This window comes from Cupressus sempervirens, chromosome 3 (genome assembly GCF_028749045.1).
Source record: "Cupressus sempervirens isolate cs-2001-9-10 chromosome 3, ASM2874904v1, whole genome shotgun sequence".
In the NCBI taxonomy this organism is placed as follows: Eukaryota; Viridiplantae; Streptophyta; class Pinopsida; order Cupressales; family Cupressaceae; genus Cupressus; species Cupressus sempervirens.
In genome coordinates, this window is record NC_143120.1 from 763,544,031 (window position 1) to 763,563,635 (window position 19,605).

Genomic DNA, 19,605 nt, shown 5'->3' on the forward strand with positions numbered 1-19,605 from the left:
TAATTGTGCAACTAAAGCACAATAATAAATGTAAGGGGTCCCACATAAATAATCAACTTAATGAACTCTTAAGGTGAGAAGAACGTCTTTAGTGTCTTTGGTAGATGAGACAAGATTTCCATTAGAGGGAAGGGGTTTGAATGCTCAATTAAGATGAAGGTTTTGGTAAATTTTTGATACATGAGTATACAAGGTTGCCTTGTAGTCCTACTCATTTTTTTCATTCTTCTAGTTAATGTCGAGTTCTAGTGGTTTTCAAGTTGCAGTCATTGTCAAATTCTTATATGTGTCGAGTTGTCTAGTGTTGGCCAAGCATCTATGTATGTGTCGAGTTTTCTAATGTTGGTCGAGCATTCCTTTGTATGTCAGGTGAACCTAATGTCTGTTGATATTCAATTCATTCTTTGACTGAGTTTCTCTATAATTGGTTCTTAGTTTGAGTCGACTTATGTATTTAACTTGGCTCATAAATTTACTGTAAGTTTCTTGTCTTGGGATGTGTGCTGACCATTTTAAGGTCAGCCTTCTATTATGTAATGATCTAGAATCTTCTATAAGCCATTTTGGCAAGTATTAATAGGGGTTTGTAGGTTTAGGTTAGTATCACTTAGAGAGCCTAGATGGGATAGAGAATTAGAAGAGTTGGAAGTTTGAATTAAGGACCTATGAAAGTTTTGAGGATTTTGTAAATCTTATTGGCCCTAACCTAGAAGGCCTCACAACCAAGCATATATGTTGATAATTGGATGAATTGCTAAAGTAATCATTTCTCTCTCTCTCTCTCTCTCTCTCTCTCTCTCTCTCTCTCTCTCTCTCTCTCTCTTTGGTGTTGTTCTCTATGTTGTCTACTTTTGTTCTATATACTTGGCAAGGTGATTGGATAGTTAGGTGTGCCTTTGACTCTAGTTTTTAATCCATCCTTACATCATGTGGTATTAAAGATTGAGGTTCATCCTTGAGGAGATTGGATCGTGTAAAACCCTAAGTTAGATTTGGTTGTAGAGTGGCAGATCTATAGATTTGACCTATAACTTGCAGAGGGTTATGATCTTGTAGGAATCTATTTGTCAAGATGGTTTGAGGTAGAGGAAATGCTAACACTACTATTATGGATATGTTGAGACAAATTGTAGCCAGATTAGAAGTTGTGGAGACAGCCCAGGGGAGAGGAGTGCACCTAGATGATGTAAGTGATGATGAAGCAATGATACCTAACCCTAATCTAGAACTTGAGGAAGATCTAGATGAGGAAATGTTTTTTAGAGTGTTGTTTAGGGCACATTCAAAGCCTAGTGTAAAAGTTGTTCCTTATGATGTAAAATTGGACACCAATGTTTTTTGAGTTTGAAGGCACTCCTAATAATAGGAAGGCGAATATTGAAGTCACGAGGTTGAAATGTCATGTCTCATAGTGGTGGGAGCATTTGCAAACTGAAAGACAAAGAAGTGGAAAAGAGAAGATCAGGACCTAGTTGAAAATGGTGAAAAAGGTGAAGAAGTTCCTTCTTGTTGATTACCAATTTAGCTTGTTGAGAAAAATTCAAAAGTTGAGAGAAAAGAACATGACTGTGAAGGAGTACACTAATAAATTATATAGATTGGGCATCAGATCTGGACATGTGGATGATGAGATTGAGAAAGTTGCAAGGTACATGAATGGATTGAGATCTGGAATTCGAGATGATATAAGTTTTGTGAAATTGGAAAGTGTGGAAAAAGTATATCAATATGCCTTGAAAGATGAGGAGATCTTGACAAAGAAGTGTGAACAAAGGCAGAGAGGTGGAGGTGGTAGATTCCAGAGAGGCCGAGGTAGATCTTATGGAGGTAGAAAATTTGACAATTTTGTGCAAGATAAGGGAAAGTATGATTGAAAAATTGATGATAAATGCAATACTGAGTGGAAAGGTGGTTGTTCTTACCAAGAAGGTACTAGTTCTTACTGAGGAAGAGGTAATTCTTATTCTAGAGAAGGTTTTCATGATAATTGTTTCAGATGTGGCAAAGAAGGGCATAGATCCTCTGAATGCAGATACTCTGGTGAGAATGAGAGTGGTAATAGAAATGTTGTGATTCAAGGAGATCTTGAGGGTTCACCTTGTGGATCGAGGGTTGGAGAAAATATGATGGTAAGGAGAATTTTGTATAATAAGACAGTTATGAGGAACCTGTTCATAGGAGAAGTCTTTTCATAATCGGATGTAAGATGGAAGGAAAATATTGTGAAGTGATCATTAACAGTGGAAGTTCAACAAATTTGGTATCAGAAGAACTAGTTGCCAAGTTGTAGCTGTGGGGGTTGAGACACCCTAAACCCTATCATGTTGCATGGGTCAACGATGATCATAAATTATTGGTAAGTGAGAAATGTGTTGTGAAATTCAAGATTGAAATCTATTTTGATGAAGTTATGTCTTGTGTTATTGCATGGGTTATTGTCATATTCTATTGGGTAGACCTTGGTAGTATGATAGCCATGGTAGATTGAATCAATATACTCTTTGGGTGAATGGAGTGAAGAAAACATTGCTTACTTTTGCATGGTTAATGGGAAAAAATTTGAAAAAGAGATAAAAGAAGAGTCATTTTTGTTTTGTTATAATTCCTAGAGGGCTAAGTTGTGGTAGTAGTGGTCAAGCGATAGAATGTAGTAAAGACCGAGTGATAGAAAGAGGTTGAGTAACAAAAGATGGCAGACGTCGAGTGATAGCAAAAATCGATAGTTTTGGCCGAGTGCCAATAGAAATTGAAAGGTTGCTAAATAAGTACAAGGAGATTGTTGCAGAAGATATTCCTGATGGTTTACCACTAGTAAGAAGTATAATTCATGGCATGGATATGATTCCTAGAGTTAGTTTATCTAATAAAGCACCATATAGGTTGATGCCTATAGAAAATGAAGAACTTAACAAACAAGTGCAAGAGTTGTTGCAAAAAAGATTTGGTCAGTGAAAGCTTGAGTCCATGTGTTATACCTGCTATATTGGCACCAAAGAAGAATGGAGAATGGAGAATGGAGAATGTATACTGATTCCAAAGCTATTAACAAGATAACAGTGAAATATAGGTTTCCTGTGTCAAGGATGGATGACATAATGGATTTTTTTAATGGAGCAAAGTATTTCACCAAGATTGATTTGAAAAGTAGTTATCATCACATCAGAATCAGAGAAGATGATGAATGGAAGACTACTTTCAAGACAAAGGATGATTTGTATGAGTGATTGGTAATGCTTTTTGGTTTGACTAATGCACCTAGTACTTTCATGAGATTGATGAATAAAGTTCTAAAGAGATTCTTGGGTAAGCTTGTGATTGTTTACTTGTATGATATTATGATATTCGGTAAGACGAAGGAAGACCATCTTTAGCATGTTAAGCAAGTATTGTAGAGATTGAAAGAAGAGAAGATATTGATTAATTTGTTCCTTTATGCAAGAGGAGATTGTGTGTTTGGGAATTGTGATTTTAGTTGATGGTTTGAGAATGGATCTTGAGAAAGTTAAAGCAATTTTGGAATGGCCTACACCTAAGAATGTGGGTGAGGTAAGATCATTTCATAGTTTGGTTAGTTTCTACAGAAAGTTTATAAAGAATTTTCAGTTCTGTTTGTAATACTATGATTGAGACTATGATAGGAGATAAAAGGGATTTCAAGTGGACACATGGAGTTGATAAGAGTTTTGAGACTTTGAAACAAAAAATTATTAATTGAGTTACTTGTATTGGCTTTACCTACTTTCAATAAGGTATTTCAAGTTGAGTGTGATGCAAGTGACAGTACAATAGGAGCTATGTTGAGTCAAGAAGGTAAACATATTGCTTTCTTTAGTGAGAAGTTGAATGATGCTGAAAGGGGGTATTGTGTATGATCAAGAGTTTTATGTTATTTTTCAAGCCTCAAAGAAGTGGAGACATTATTTGATTCCTAAGGAGTTTGAGTTGTATATTAATCATAAAGCTTTATAATATTTGGGAAGTCAACGTAAGTTGAATCAGAGGCATATGAAGTGGGTTGAGTATTTGCAGAGTTTCACATTTGTGATCAAGCTTAAGAGTGGAGTTATAACTGAGTAGCAAATGCATTGAGTAGAAGACATTCTTTGTTGACCGAGATGAAGGTGGAAGTTCTTGGTTTTGATGAGATGGGGTTGTATGATACTGACCCTAATTTTTTTGAGGCATGAAGAGAGTGCAAAGCACCAAATTTATCAGATCAATAGAGTAAGTATGATTAAGGAAAAGCATTGTGGTGGATTAGCCAGACATTTTGGAATTGATAAGAGATTGAGTTTTCTTAAGGATAAGTATTATTGGCCACAGATTTATAAGGATGTTCAAAAGTTTGTAAGGAGTTGTGAAATTTGTAAAGTTGCTAAAGGAGTAAGTCAGAATCTGGATTGTATACACCTATTTTTGTTCTTGATAAACCCTACAGTGACATCAGTACGGATTTGGTTCTTGGATTATCTAAGACAGCAAGAGGGTATGATTCCATATATTTTTTGTTGTGGATAGATTTTCTAAGATGACACATTTCATACCATGTAAGAAGATATTAGATTTTGTGAATGTTGTTGAGACTTTCTTCAAAGAGATTGTTAGATTGCATGGATTGCCAAGAAGTGTTATTTCTAACAAAGACAACAAATTTGTTAGTTATTTTTGGAGGACTTTGTGGAAGAAGATGGATATCAAATTGAAGTTTAGTTCTACAATCCATCCACAAATAGATGGACAAACAAAGGTTGTGAATAGAAGCTTGGGTAATTTGCTAAGATTTTTAGTTAAAGATAAGCCAAGTAATTGGGATATGGTATTGCCACAAGCAGAGTTTGCATATAAAAAATTGTGAATAGAAGTACAAGGAAAACATCTTTTAAGATTGTTACTGGAATGCAACCTAGAGGTATATCAGATTCGAGGGATATTGTTGGTGAGAAGAAGAGAAGTGTTTGTTGATTTTATGAAGTCTTTGCATGAGGAAGTGAAGTTGAAGTTGAAACAAAGTAATCAAAAGTATAAAGAGAATGATGATAAGTCTAGGAGACATCATATTTTTCAAGTTGTTGATGAAGTGATGGTTCATTTGAAGAGAGATGGATTTCCTTTTGGAACATATAGTAAGTTGAGAATGAAGAAGTTTGGTCCTTGTAAGATCTTGGGAAAGTTTGATAGTGGTAATGCTTATGAAGTCAAGTTGCCTAATGACATGGACATATCTCCTATATTCAATATTGCTGATTTGCATAAGTAGCATGAGTCAGATGATGAAGTGGTTGTACCAGATGATTATCCTAAAAAGCAGATTGAAGAAGTTGAACAGATATTGGATCAGAGAGTTGGTACAAGGACACGAGGAAAGGATTACTATGAATATTTGGTGAAGTGGAAGAATAGACCAGTTGAAGATGCTACATGGATTTCTTAGTCTGAGTTGGATTCAACTCAAGTTGTGAAACTTGCATGATCCAAGAGAATCATTTCTTTCAACCCTGGTTGTCTGATGCAGGAACATCTTGGGTTGCCTTGTAATCTTGCTCATTTTGTTCATTCTATTAGTTAATGCCAAGTTCCTTTGGTTGTCGAGTTGCAATAATCGTCGAATTCCTGTATGTGTCGAGTTATCCAGTGTTGGCCGAACATCTATGTATGTGTCGAGTTGTCCAGAGTTGGCCAAGCATTCCTTCGTGTGTCGAGTGAACCTAATGTTTGTTGATGTTTGGTTCCTTCTTTAACCAAGTTTGTTGTGATTGGTTCTTAGTTTGAGTTGAATTATGTGTTTAATTTGGATCGTGAAATTAACATAAGGATCTTGTCTTGGGATGTGAGCAAACTATTTTAAGGTCGGCCTTCTATTATTTAATGATATAGAACCTTTTGTAAGTCATTTTGGTAAGTATAAATAGGGTGTTTAGGTTTAGGTTGATACAACTTGAGAGTCTGGCTGGGAGAGCGAAGTAGAAGAGTTGGAAGTCCGAATTAAGGACCTATGAAAGTTCTAAGTCTACGATTTCGTAAATCTTATTGACCCTAACCCGAAAGGCCTCACAGTCGAGCATGTATGCTAATAATTGGATGAATCAATAAAGTAATCATCTCTCTCTCTCTCTCTCTCTCTCTCTCTCTCTCTCTCTCAAGTGTTGTTCTTTATGTTGTTTGCTTCCATTGTGTTTACTCAACAAGGTGTTTGGACAATTAGGTATGCCTCTGGCCCTAGCTTTTCATCCATCCTTACGTCAATTTGATTAGAGGTTCATTCCATGTAGGAGAGAGTAGTACCACAAACAACATGAGATTCTTTTTTTTTAATTAAAAACTAAGGCAAACTTTGGCTTGACTAATTACTGTCAAAGTGTTCTTCTGTTTTGTCTATTTAATTTGAAAATCTTGGAAATATAAGTTATTAGTTGACAAAGCCTTAATTGCAAATGTGGAATGCACAAGTAGATGATGTCTTTAGGACACTTGCATTTTGAGCAAGGTCATGTTGTATGAGAAAGCACACATAGAGTTCTATGTAGGTGGAATTCATATGAACATAGTAGCCACACGAAACCATATCCTTTCAAAATGAGGAGGATGTCTAGAAAGAAGAGTTGGTTATTTGTTTTGAGTTCTTTATTGTAATTGATGCAATCAACAATGTTGCTAAGAGTGGAGGTTTTCAAGTTGATTGTGGCAATAAAGCGGGTATGTGTTGGTGTCATCCATATACCATTTCTACCATTTAGATTTAAGAGGAAAAGAGAGCAAAGGTAGCTCTCCACATAATTTCATGTTCGAGTCAACTCTAATTAAGGATAACAGAGATTCCACAACAACACAATTAGATTTTTCATATGCGACATCTTGGAATATGGAGAGTATGGACTTGAAGCAAAACTCAACCATGGAAGCAATTTTATTATTGGCCTTCTTTATATCCAACCTAATATAGTGTTGCAAACGGATTTAAGTTGAGATAGTGCATCAAAGCTAACAAGAACGAAGTCATAGTCTCCTTTTTGTCTTTGATGAAGGGATGACAGTTTAGTGTTCTTTAAAGACGAACGAGATTTAAGTCAAGAGATAGTGCATCAAAGCTAACAAGAGAATGGAATAACATGGCCAAAAAAGGTAGCAAATTTATAAGATAGATAATTGGTTGAATTAACACTAAGTCTCAAGGAAATGTCTTATGGATTCCAGGGGCACCATAGCTGTGAGATGTGGTTTCTTTGTTGGGCATGAGATACCTTTTGGTGCTATCATCAAAGGGGAGAATGCATAATTCAACTTATCACTTGAAAGATATTAAATATTGGGTTGTGTAAATGCATATTGTAGCTTGCACTATTATTAAGGTAGTTGAGAACTCTTGTGATATAAACCAATTTGTTCATAATGGCCATGGAACCTTCGTGCATACTTAGAAGATGACATTGCCTTCATTTTTAAGAGCTACGAATTATATTTTTGTGAAATTCTTTTTGGAAGGCTTGGTGTGCCTAAAAGCAATAGCAGAGTCTTGCCTAACCTCATCAACCATGCAAGCAACCATGCAATTTCACAACATTTCCATTTTCAATATAAATATATATACTTTAAAATGTATAATATTAAAGTGGAAACGAAGACTTACATTCCAAATTGGAAGGGAAGTGTTTGAATATCAATTCTAGATGAATTGACTACAAGTTTGTCTTCCCAATTACTTGATAAAAGGATTGTGATCGTGGTTGCCAATCAGATGGTTGATCATTGTGTCAACCATGGCTGATGGTGGGAGGGGTGGGGTGGGGATTGGTTTGAAAGATGGTTAGACAAAGAACTGCAAGGTGCATTTTCAAGGAGGGTTGAGGTATCAGGTGTTAGGATCATGTTACACATGGCAGGGCGAGAGGGGTTCGTCTCAATGCACGTAGAAAACAAATTGAGATAATGGGTGTGTAAGAGAAGCATTTGCCTCAAAAAACATTGACGTACAATGGTTGGAGGCATGTTCATAGGAGGACAAACCAAGAAGAGAAACCATCGGAGTGGAAGAAGTAAACAGTAGTTTATAAAACGGCAAACAAATTAGGGTGTTCGTCATTAACTGAAGGCAAAGAATACAAGGAGATTACTTTAACCATATCATTCCAACAAGTCATATTATGCTTTTGCTAGTCACTTCAAGTCATTTTGAGTGAAGCAGATTACATAAGGTATCCATCTCCTCACGTGAGAAAGATTATACGAAGTTTCAGATCAACAGCTCCTACAATCTCCATACCTACACTTCCCCACTTACAAATTAGTTTTGATGATCCTAAATTGCACTCTCCCTCTCACAATGAAATGTTTTCAACCAATTTGGGAGTAAGACAAATCGCAACTAAATTTACAATGAACATGGGATGCTAAGCATCAACTTCGGTCGCTAAAGCTTTACTCAAAACTATGATGCATTGAACCAGCAGTGTACCCTGACACATGACCTCATATTGACACACATCAAAGGTGAACCGTGGAAGATCGAAAACCAGTAACAATCAAGACAAGATGAAAAGTGCAAATGCTGATGCATCAAGGGGATCAAACAAGAAAAGAATTAGAGTGCCAATGGTGATGCATCAAACATACTTCTCAATATTTTAAGTTCTAATTCTGGTTTGTTTTGAATTTTTCAGGTGTAGCAATATGGTCTCCCAATTTTCATTGCCAGCGGCAAATAAAATCTAAACGAAAAGTGCAAATGTTGATATGTGAAGGCGATCAAACAAGGAAAAAAAAGTGCAAATGCTGATACGTCAAGGTGATCAAACAAGAAATTAAAAAAGTGCAAATGTTGATGCACCAAAAATAGTCTCAACTTTCCAAGTCCTATTTCTGGTTTATTTTCAACATTTTTTAGGCGTAGCAATATCATCTCCCAATTTTTATTGTCAGCTGAAATATAATTTTACAGTAATACCCAGTTGTATATGAGTTGTATATAATTATATTTCAACATTGTGCTTGGGATATAATAGCCACATATTATAAAATATTTGTTAATGGCGTACCTGCGTCAATTATCTTTAGAAGAAGACTGATAAATAGAAGATAATTTCCACAGGTTCAAAGATGTTAATATATGTAACCATAATGCAAAAAATACAGAATCTACATGCAAAATCTGTTAAATCTTTACATTTATTTGTAAGATTTATTGAGAGCTGCACAGAAGAGAGTAAAGAAATGAGAAAACAAAGGAAATTGAAGAATTAGTGCGGTATTCATATAATCATAAAATTATTTGTAATGTTCAGGTATTTAGGTGCAAAAGAATTAGCTTTAAAATCCTACTAAAATTGTGTTCCTCCTTTTCAGAGTAGAATATGGTTTGCAAGTATGATATTAGATTAGGCTTCTAAACTCAAAGAAAATGCTCTGAATCGGAACTCTATATTACAATATGTAACAAAGAGATTTCAAATAATCAACCAGGCAACTGCCCCTACAACTCAACTAATTATACTGACTCTCGAATCGCCAAAGAAAGGCCTTTCATAACTTGCCTACCACATCCGAAGCATATCAGACATTTGTTGTGTCAATCTGCATGATAGAACCACTTGTGTAAGAAAATATATGCATATACACACAAAACTAGAGAGCTCTATGAATTTCAACGAGCATATACTCATTTTGTGTCCACCGACTCTGAAATCCAGAAGGCAACCCACATCTTCAAGATAATGTTCATGAACTAAATTCACTGTCAGAACCATCAATTTCCAATTTGGTTCAAAGGGCCAACCTGAAGTCTTAAATTTGCCTCTGTACATTTTCCAAAATACAAGGATATTTGGTACAAAGTTATAAAAATAAAAGAATGTGTCGATCTGATGATATCTCCATGTACTAATCTTGGCATCTTTTGGAACAGGAGATTGAAAATTGTATGGAAAGGCTTCAGCATTTGTAATATCTCTTATCTGCAGGAAATGCCATATCAATATAGCGTGCTCAGCAAGGATGACAAGTTGAAGTCTTCAAATTTCAGTCACTTTCCAGAAAGCCCATTAAGTGACTACAGAGGAAGTTGCCAATTACTGTTTCATTCTCTTGAATAGTTTTCAGTCCAAACAGACACTGGCATTTAAATTGGCAAATAAAGTTTTAACTCCTGCCCTCTTTCAAAATCACTAAGCAATAATTCATGCATTGATAAGATCAAGGATTGGCATGTACCTAATTTTACTGATTATGAGCACCCCTTACTCTGTTTTCTGGTTTCTTAAGAATTTTTGCCTTTAACTGTTGATAACGTTCAACTCTTTTTGTGAAACCCACATGAACTGGACGAATCGGACGTGTCGCTGGTGCTCGTAGCACTGCATTCCACTCCGGATCCTTGTCTTTTCCTTCATGCCTTACCCATTGAATGATGCTATGATACAAAGGAAAAAATCTTCTTTGGAAAGCGGAGTATGTGAAATAAGGAACCAGAGCAGATATAACAACTACAAGTGTAAGGAACCAGTACATTGGACTAGGGCCACAAGCTTCAACAAGAACTTTGTATGCTGTTGTGGAAAACGTAGGTTTAATAGAACCATAGACAAAAAGAAAGAAATACCAGAAGGCAACACTGCCCCATATAAATAGATGATGTAACCATGTGAAGTAACTGAGGGCCAAAGCTATTTGGCAATTTACTGTCCAGACAATGCAGGTATACATTGTTGCTCCAAAGATTTCCATGCCTGAAACTTGACCACCTTCTCGAAATGCTTGGTGCTTAAGGATATTTATGGTTAAAAAGAAAATGATGATAGAACTACAAACTCCATTAAAAATCCAGCCAACAATACGAGACCAACCAAAAAGGGCATTCTGTATCCCTTCCTGATACAGAAGTGGGAACTGCATTCACAGAAGCAATCACAGATTAGAATTTTAAAACTGTGCAATCTGTGCTTCAAAAAATAAGCACATGTGAATAGCAACAAAGGCAATGACAATAATAAGAGCCATAGAATTTAAGAAAAGCATGAAAAACTGAAATTAAGTAATTCTTCTTGTTCATACCTTTAGGCAAACACGTGCAGATACATCTTGCTCAAAAACTCCCAAAGCAAGGACAGGAAGTGACGTGAAAAAGACATTGAATAGTGACATATACCAGTCATTATATGCAGGTTGTGCTGAAAATGATGCATATGCTTCGAAACAAAACAAGGTGATGCCAAAAGTGATGTTCTTGTAGAAAAAGTAACATATCTGTAAATACACAACAAGCCAATATTGAAATTCAGTCAGTCTATTGAGATATTAGATTTATTAAATTAAAATGATATGGTTGAGGAATTATCTGATTACCATAGTTGCAATGCGTCGGTAACACCAGTGGCCATGGACAAGAAGTAATCTCTCAAGGAAACGGAATTGAGCTATGGAAAAATCACTTGCCATAACAGCCTGCAATTGCAAGTTTTTTAGCTCAAAAAAGGATATGGACAGGCAAACACTCAAAACACACATACATCAGAGTATCCATCTACCCCTCAAAAAGAAACTAGTTTAAGTTTTTGACAACGATGAAAAGGAAAATGTCAAAGATATGGAACTTAATAAGAGTTTCCTTGAAAAGCTAACACTGTTGTCAAATCATCAAAATCATTTAAAGGACCATCAGTAAAAGAATGTAACCTGCATGCCTTCAACACCACTGATACCAATTCCAATGTCTGCCTCCTGGATCATGCCTACATCATTAGCACCATCACCGATTCCTAGTGTTGTTTTCCCTGTGCCTTCCTTCACAAGCCTTGTAATCTGTAAATTTACCATTGTATCAGACTCTAAATGACATTCACAAAAAGTTCCATAGAATATGTCTACAGTGGGAAACTCCCATTTCAATATCCTAGCCATAATTGATAAAATAAAGCATTATGAAAAAAATCATTGTATGCTACTATACAGCAATTGCAGCATATTGGTCAGAATGAAAAATATATTATTAAACAACTTGCTATTGTAAGCAAAAACTGATCTTACATGTGTTCATCATACTCATAATCTATCCTTAGTCAATGTTATTGAAATCAAGAATGCTTCTAAATTCAAATTTATAATTCGAAGTATTGATGTGAAAAACTCAACAGTTGAATCCAGAAGCATTCTTGATTCAATGATTTCAATACCATTTACCCATCTTCTGTAATAAAAATGAATAACACAAACTTTTAGTTTGCAAGAATTACATCCAGCTAAAGGGCTTTCAGCAAATTTGGGTTTAAAATCATGCTCAGAATGGAGAAACTCTTCAAAACCTAGTAAATGCCTGGATCCAGTGTTTACTTACTAGTGCCTTCTGTTTCGGCGAGACTCGACAGCAAATAACTGATGCACAAATAGTAGCCACCTTCAGAAAAGTCTGTTTAAGATCTTTATGAAGTGCATATGTCAGTGATTTCCCATCAATTATCAATGCATACACATCAGCTTCTTCTCTGGGTGAAGTTACTATAGCTTCCAATTCTCTAAGTCGACTTTCTATTTTTTCATAGCAGACCTGATAAAATCAAATGGTGAAGTTCAAGTTCTCATTAAGCCTTTTAAGGATATGTAGAAAATCTCAATATGTATCTTGGATACTTGAGAAATTTTAAACATGTCAATTATTTACCTTTGCAATCTGTTCCTTGTCCCTTGATGCCTCTAATGCATTTATATCAGGTGTATCCAATGTAATCAGCAATTGTTCCATTCCTTGTCTAAGCAAACTGCATGCAAATCTGCAGACAGAATTCATGTGTAACAGATCTAAGTATTCAGAAAAACTCGAATCATTTATAAGCATAAAGAAAGGAAACTAAAAATATTTGGAACCAGAGCAAGCCAAAAAATTTCAACGGACCCTATATTAATGGCAGTTTCCACTTTATCTCCAGTCAGAACCCAGATCTTAATGCCAGCTTGAGCCAATCTGTCGATACACTGAGGAACCTGCAGGGTATAAAATAGTCATTCAAAAATCACATGATGAAAAAACCAGCCACTACATAAATGATTAGAAAACAATATAAGCCATTTTCCCTTCCATGTATCATGCACTCATGCTAGTAATACTGTAAGCTTAATATGAACCTGTTTTCGCATTCATCACTCACCCCTTTCTGCAGTTTGTCTTCAACCGCAGTTGCACCGACAAGGATCAATTCCCTCTCAATTTCATCTGTGATTGCATCCATCTTTGCATCTCGATCTGCACCCAAAGTATTTTTGGCTGTCAAGAACTTTTTATTCCACAGTTTGTACTCCTCTTCATCAAGCCTACGATATGCAAGTGCCAATGTCCTCAATCCGGCATCAGCATACTTATTAATGTGACTTCTTGTAGCATCCTTAAACTCTGTTCCATATTTCTCTGACAATCTCTCAAAGACGACACTGAGCAGACATAGAAATCACAAATAAAATACCCATCAGGTAATTGAATTCCAGTCAATGAATGCATTGCAATGATGTTGAATATTTACCTTACAGGATTTGACAATATTTGCTTATGTCATATATTTTCTTCCTATATGACATACATTGATTAAAAAAGAAAGCCGAAAAGAAAAAGTTCTACTCAAGAGTTCAAAATGTGTTTCAAAGATATTTTATGTCCTGCCAGTTCTTATTCATCATGCGGGTTAAGAACTAACCTGTCAGCACCCTTGCAAAAAAGAAACAAATGACCCTCCTGATCCTTTACGATGACTGACATTCTTTTCCGTGCACTATTAAACTCCAAAATATTTAAGATTCTGTATTCACTGCATAGCAATACTATCACATTAGCCGCCAATCAGTGGAAAATTTATTTTTTCTACAAAAGAAAATTTATATTTCAAATGCCTCCTACATTACCTAGAAGATGCAAAAACATTAATTAATTTGATAAAGTCATTCATTCTGAATGCTACATGAAAAAGGAACATAAGACAGATGATGGAAAAAAAAACCTAGGAGGCACAGAATAAGGACACACAGAATTTAAAGTATGCCCTTCATCTTAAATCTATATACAAAACATATTAGTAATAATATGTATTCACATCCAGAGAGCTGTATGTGCTGAGAGAGGCTTGTATAGTTGGGAAGGGATTTTAATTTTTCACAAATTAAAGGTCTAATTCAACCAATATACCTTTAGGCACAGTATAGAACACCTAAATACTGATAAATTTGTCAGGGCATATTCTATTCGACTCAGTTCAAAATGTACAAACAAATACCTCAAAGAATGAATTAAGAAAAACAAAACAACTCACCACTGCATCTTATTGCCAGTCTCTGGATCTAGCTCATGCAGGAAAACACTACCCTGCGTACGTTTGAAGAATTCAAAGCCAATTTCTCTTGCTGCTACAACAAATGCTGCTTCATCTGGTGACTCTGCTTCATATGTGATTTGACCAGATTCATCTTCTTCTGGAATTGTAGTTTGGCAAATTGCCAAAATACGAAAAAACATGCGAATATCCTCTAGATTGGCTTCGTGTACCCATTGCCCATTCATTATTCTGCTGTCTTTGAAATTAAAACCTTTCACATGAGGGTTGGCCCTCATTTCAGTGTTGACCCTTGTTTCAGGGTTGCCCTCCATTTCAGGCACATCTAGATCACTAATATCATCCCCATTTTCCGAGAACATGTCCCGCATTTCTGAAACTTCCATTCCAAGCTTTTCTGCTATTTGTGGTCCTTTCCTTACTAAAATTTCCTTGCGCCTTCTTTTGTTTTCTTTTATTAAATCTTCTTTTGTTTTAACTCGACCACGCCCAGCACCTGAATGTACTCTGTCCAAATCTTCTTGTACCAGCCGGTCTATCATTGCTATTTCTACCTCTGTCAAACCTCGACCGTATGCAGTACCTGCAATGGAACACTTCAAGAACTCCATTGAATTGCAAGTCAATGTACCAGTTTTATCAGATAGTATAGTGTCAACTTGCCCTAGTTCCTCATTTAAATTGGATGTGCGAGCTCGTGCAGGCTTGTCAGTTTCTTCATCATACATATTTTGGTCTTCATTGATGAACCTGGTCTGCAAGACCTTCACAATCTCTATTGATACATATAGAGATATTGGGATAAGGTAACCATATAGAATCAGTGCTGTGATAAAATGTAAGAATGCTGCCAGTGCTGGTTTTTCAGGATCATAATAATCAGTTACGTCTGCTGGATTCAGGTACCACCAATCTGGCATATCATCCCTGGTTTTGATACCAAATGCAATTGAGCCAACTAGTGAGATTAAAACTAACGCACTGAAAAGAAATAAAATGATTTTGTCCATCTTCCGCTCAATCCCACTTCTCTTGGATGGTGCTTCAGTAGCATTTTGCATTACTTTTGTGTCGTGTCCACTAAATATTACTACACCATAGATATAATCCGTGTTGCGCAGTTTAGAATCTCTCAGCAGGATCTGCTGAGGTGACAGTGGATAGCTTTGATCTCTATACTCCATAGTGCCAATAAATGTATACAAGTTTGGGTTGGGGTCCTCACATTTGACTAAAGCTGTAAATGACTGGAAACTACCATCATTTTCTAGATCTGATGTCACTTCCAGTGCCTCCTTTACCTTCAAATTTGTCTCACCGTCAAGGTTCATTGTTTCAACATAGCATATGCCATCCTCGTTGCTTGATGACAGCAGCACAAGGTCAGCTGGAAAAAAGTTATTCTTCTCCACTTTCACTACATCTCCCACCATCAATTTCATCCATTCAGTCTTAACGAACTTACCATCTACAAATACATCAACCTCCCGATTATTTATCTCCCTATCCTGTAAAGTTCAAAATTTTCTAATTAGTACATTGTATCAAGTGAATACAATCTGCCAAAAAAGCATACTCTAGTGGCAACCACGTCAGAGTTCTTGGTAAATGAAATATGTACAAACTCAGAGATTGTGAAGTGCCAATAAATAAAACTTACTTCACGAATGTTTGGAACCTAAAATACTTAACAAAAACAGAAAGTAACTAATTCAAAAAATAGCGGATATCCAAGTGAAAGTCAATTATGCCATAAGTTGAATATTGAAATAAGTTAATAACTTCAAAATGTCACCTTCAAATTCTAAAACTCAAAAGACAGTTTTCAGAATATAAAAAAGGCATACCCAGATTATATGAAAACCCATCACAATATGTTTAGATCACTCTGAACCACGATTGGCTATCTTGAAATGCAGAAATAAACAATAAAGCTAATACATTCTACTTTGACCCCCAAAAGAGCATTTGACTGTACAGGAAGAACACTACTACTGGACAACTAACCCACAAGCTTGGTTTGGTCTAGTTTATTCTCTGACCATTTAGTGCAGTTCAGTTTTGTCCTGTAATAATAAAAAGCCATCCAGCTTCATACCAAAATGCATATTATTACTTTCATAGTGTTAAAGACAGCCGTTGTTTCATCCATGAATTGATAGAGACTGTTTCTGGCTTCAATTGTGTATTAATTTTGGCATCTATTACACAATCAAAGCCAGAAACAATCTCTATCAATTTAGAACCTTGCCAGGCTTGCCTGAAAATTGAGGAAAGTGGAAAATCCAAGTGGATCTTACAACTTGTTCATGGTTTAAGATTTTTCTATTTGATACTTGAGTTTTTAAGGCCATTCTATTTAATACGAAGGATGTTTCATGAGTATACTTCCCCAACTATTTAGAAAATAAAGGGTACAATTTTCCTTCCAAATCTTTCCAAATATCAATTGAAGGACAGCTTAAAGGACGCCAAAGAACATCGGTGACAGCGTAACTGAAACCATATAAGTTTGATGGCAGCCCCAACGGCTAAAAATTTGCACGCATGCAAAAATTCAATGCCTCAAACTGCTCCTGGCCAGTGACCTGTTCCACCAACCATTTCGTGATGTAACTTTGAGGTTTTCTTTAAAATGTAGATTGCAATTTTGGAACACCCAACAATAGGTTCCTAGGCAACCATCACCTTCCATCCAATTTCCAGTCAGTTTTGCTGTTTCTGGTTCAAGATGTCATTTAGATCACCACCAAGGGAGATCCCAATCGGGCATATGAGACCGTCCTTGGAAGTTAAAGTTGCCTTTTAGAACACAACCAAGGGATGCCAATCTGGCATATGAGACCGTCAACCACAAAGGTTTAAACTGGCGCCCAATTTCAAGAGTAAACTAGACCTTGCCATTTCCCCCTATGGTAGCCTGTCCTGCCCAGGTTTATACGTGCCTGGGATTATTTTATTTGCAGCCCAGACTTATACGTCTGATATGGTTTTATTTACACCATCAAAGAAGAAAGTTTTTACAAACATGAATAGCAACAGCAAACATTGAATTATACAGAAAGAAAGTTTAAGTAACAACCTGCAAGAAACGGCGCCAGTCCTCAACGGCCTCTTTGACCATACTAACTCCAACAACAAACACCAGAGGTGCAATTAAACTGGAAGCAGTAAAGGGTGCCAAGGGAGTGAGGGAAAGTCCTGCTGCAAAAAGAAAGTATATGTTCGCAACCCTCCTGAATTGTTCAAACAAAGCCTTGGGGAAGAAAGTTGCCACATTGTACTTGGTAGTGGACACATAGTTGCCCCTATACGACTGCTGAACGCGTTTCTCTGGATCATTACAATACACAATTCTGGAAAAACCAGGACCCCCAACGTGCAAGGAATCCTCCTCCGCTTGCAAAGATGACCTTCCACATGTAAAAGTATAAAGTTTTCTCAAGTGGCTCCTCTTTTTACCCCTTCTGGCATCAGGCATCTCGACCGCTAAAATAACACCTTCTTTGAGAAATACCTTCAGAAACAGATCTACAATATATCTCTGCCTTAGGACTGATTGCAATGTTCCGCTACTGATTCCGCTTCTATAACTCCTCCAATCGGCTAGCTCAACAAATTTTTCCTTGACGTGAATGCAGCACCGATTTTTTAATCTAGTTTGTGGTTTTTGAACCAAAACTCAGCTTGTCTCTGCCGTGAGACACATCACAAATTCAAAAAATCCTGTGATATTTCACTCCCTGTCTTTAAGTCTGATACGGATTGTTTCTGCTAATAATCCGCTGCAAACATCAGCTTTGCTATGAGACTCACAAAACCCCACGTGGATCAGCGTGCAGCAATGCCCTTGGGCAAATTAGGCAGTACAGCTCATGTGTTCTCTCCACGTACTGAGGGAAAACCAATTAGAACAAACACCTTTTCTCTAATGTCCTTGTTAGCTGTCTCTGGTTCGGATTTTTCCTCCACGAACCACCTGGCTGGTTCCCTCAAGAAGACAAAAAAAAGCTATATTGAACTGCAATATACAAACTATAAAAACGCGGTAGCATATACACAGTGTGTATATAATCCTCCTATTTATGGGTCTAAAAGCATAACCTAAACTATTTGCCTCACGCGCATTCAACTACTGGGTACCCCTCCCTGGCGGCTTCCATGAACATAAGCATTGTGTATATCTCTCAATCACCAGAACGGAAGCAACGAAAAAACACAATCTAGAATCTTTGGACAAAAGAGCTGGAAAACAGTATACCCACCACAATAGACCCACGCAAACTATTTCCTCCTCTGACTCAGCTACCATTGACCCGGCCCGGCAGACCCTTCACGTTCAACGAATAATTCATCTACCATTTCTCATCTGTAAACAAGTTCAGCACAAATTCTTATCTCTAACTCGTTCAACGAAGAACTGTCAAAAACTCACCTTAAAAAACTGACTCTAGAAGGTCAACAGCGTGTAATCGCCACCCACATTTATAGCTCCCCTTAGGAACGAAGAAACGCATAATTTGTCTTAACCTTTCGGCAGCTTCCTTGCTTGTAGTCAACACACACCGCGTGTTAAGCAGCAGTTTTAAACCTAAAAACCTTCCTCGATTCCTCCAGTAGCCAAGAAACCCCTTTTGACCGGGAATAATAAACACGGGAAGCTGCAACACGCAAATGACCAAGGAAATGTGGGCAAATGAGATCAGAGGGATTTTTTGAGCTGCGGGACTCGAACCCTGGTTTATAGCACGCATGTGCAACATGACAAGGGTGTGGAGAATGCGATGTACGATGAGTTGGGTTTGATCTATATGTGGCAATTTCATGGAAGTTTCGTGCCTCTGATTTTTCAAAAGAACCGCTGGATTCCAAGTGTCATATTCGCACTTCTCTTTTTCCTCATTGCATTCCCTGCTTTAAGCTTATTTAAGTAATGCTCATACTTATTGTCCTCCTTTATTCCACAGCTCTTCTTTTTCTTCTTTTTATGTGCCAATTCTGGATTGACAGATCGATTTTTTATCATTTAAAAACTAGGTGCTGATTTTAACCCCTTTTTTTAAAATAATTTTGTTTTCTTTCGTTTTGCACCAAAGATGCCTGCAATTTTGTTTTCTTTCGTTAAAACGCAGTCCTCTTAAATGCATCGTCAGACGGCACAAATAAACAGTGAGTCGCTAAAAAATGCGCATATAAAACATTCATGTCAACAATAATAACAATAACAACAAACAAACAATCAAACATTAGAATCATAACCAGACCATGAGAATCTAATTGTGTGAAATGGGTAAAATTCTTCTACCGT

At 36.6% G+C, this 19,605-nt stretch overlaps 1 protein-coding gene across 1 annotated transcript; it reads right to left on the bottom strand.

The window, feature by feature from the left end:
• Positions 1–9,392: 9,392 nt before the first annotated feature.
• Positions 9,393–19,225, bottom strand: LOC149569053 (putative phospholipid-transporting ATPase 9). The gene is made up of 11 exons (XM_089821835.1): positions 17,380–19,225; positions 14,277–15,805; positions 13,668–13,778; positions 13,128–13,407; positions 12,875–12,963; positions 12,644–12,752; positions 12,320–12,529; positions 11,662–11,787; positions 11,332–11,430; positions 11,041–11,232; positions 9,393–10,875 (listed from the first exon to the last, which is right to left on the bottom strand). The coding sequence occupies exons 1-11, from the start codon at positions 17,776–17,778 to the stop codon at positions 10,207–10,209; spliced, it is 3,813 nt and encodes a 1,270-aa protein (XP_089677961.1). The 5' UTR covers positions 17,779–19,225; the 3' UTR covers positions 9,393–10,206.
• Between the last annotated feature and the right edge of the window lie 380 nt (positions 19,226–19,605).

Bases quoted from the DNA above. Each gene is read 5' to 3' on its own strand.
- LOC149569053 (XM_089821835.1), bottom strand. From the start codon at position 17,778: ATGCCTGATGCCAGAAGGGGTAAAAAGAGGAGCCACTTGAGAAAACTT. The intron at 15,806-17,379 runs GTTGTTACTTAA...TGAACTTTACAG, and splicing joins ACTGGCGCCGTTTCTTGCAG to GATAGGGAGATAAATAATCG. The intron at 11,233-11,331 runs GTAATCAGATAA...GTGTATTTACAG, and splicing joins ACCGACGCATTGCAACTATG to ATATGTTACTTTTTCTACAA.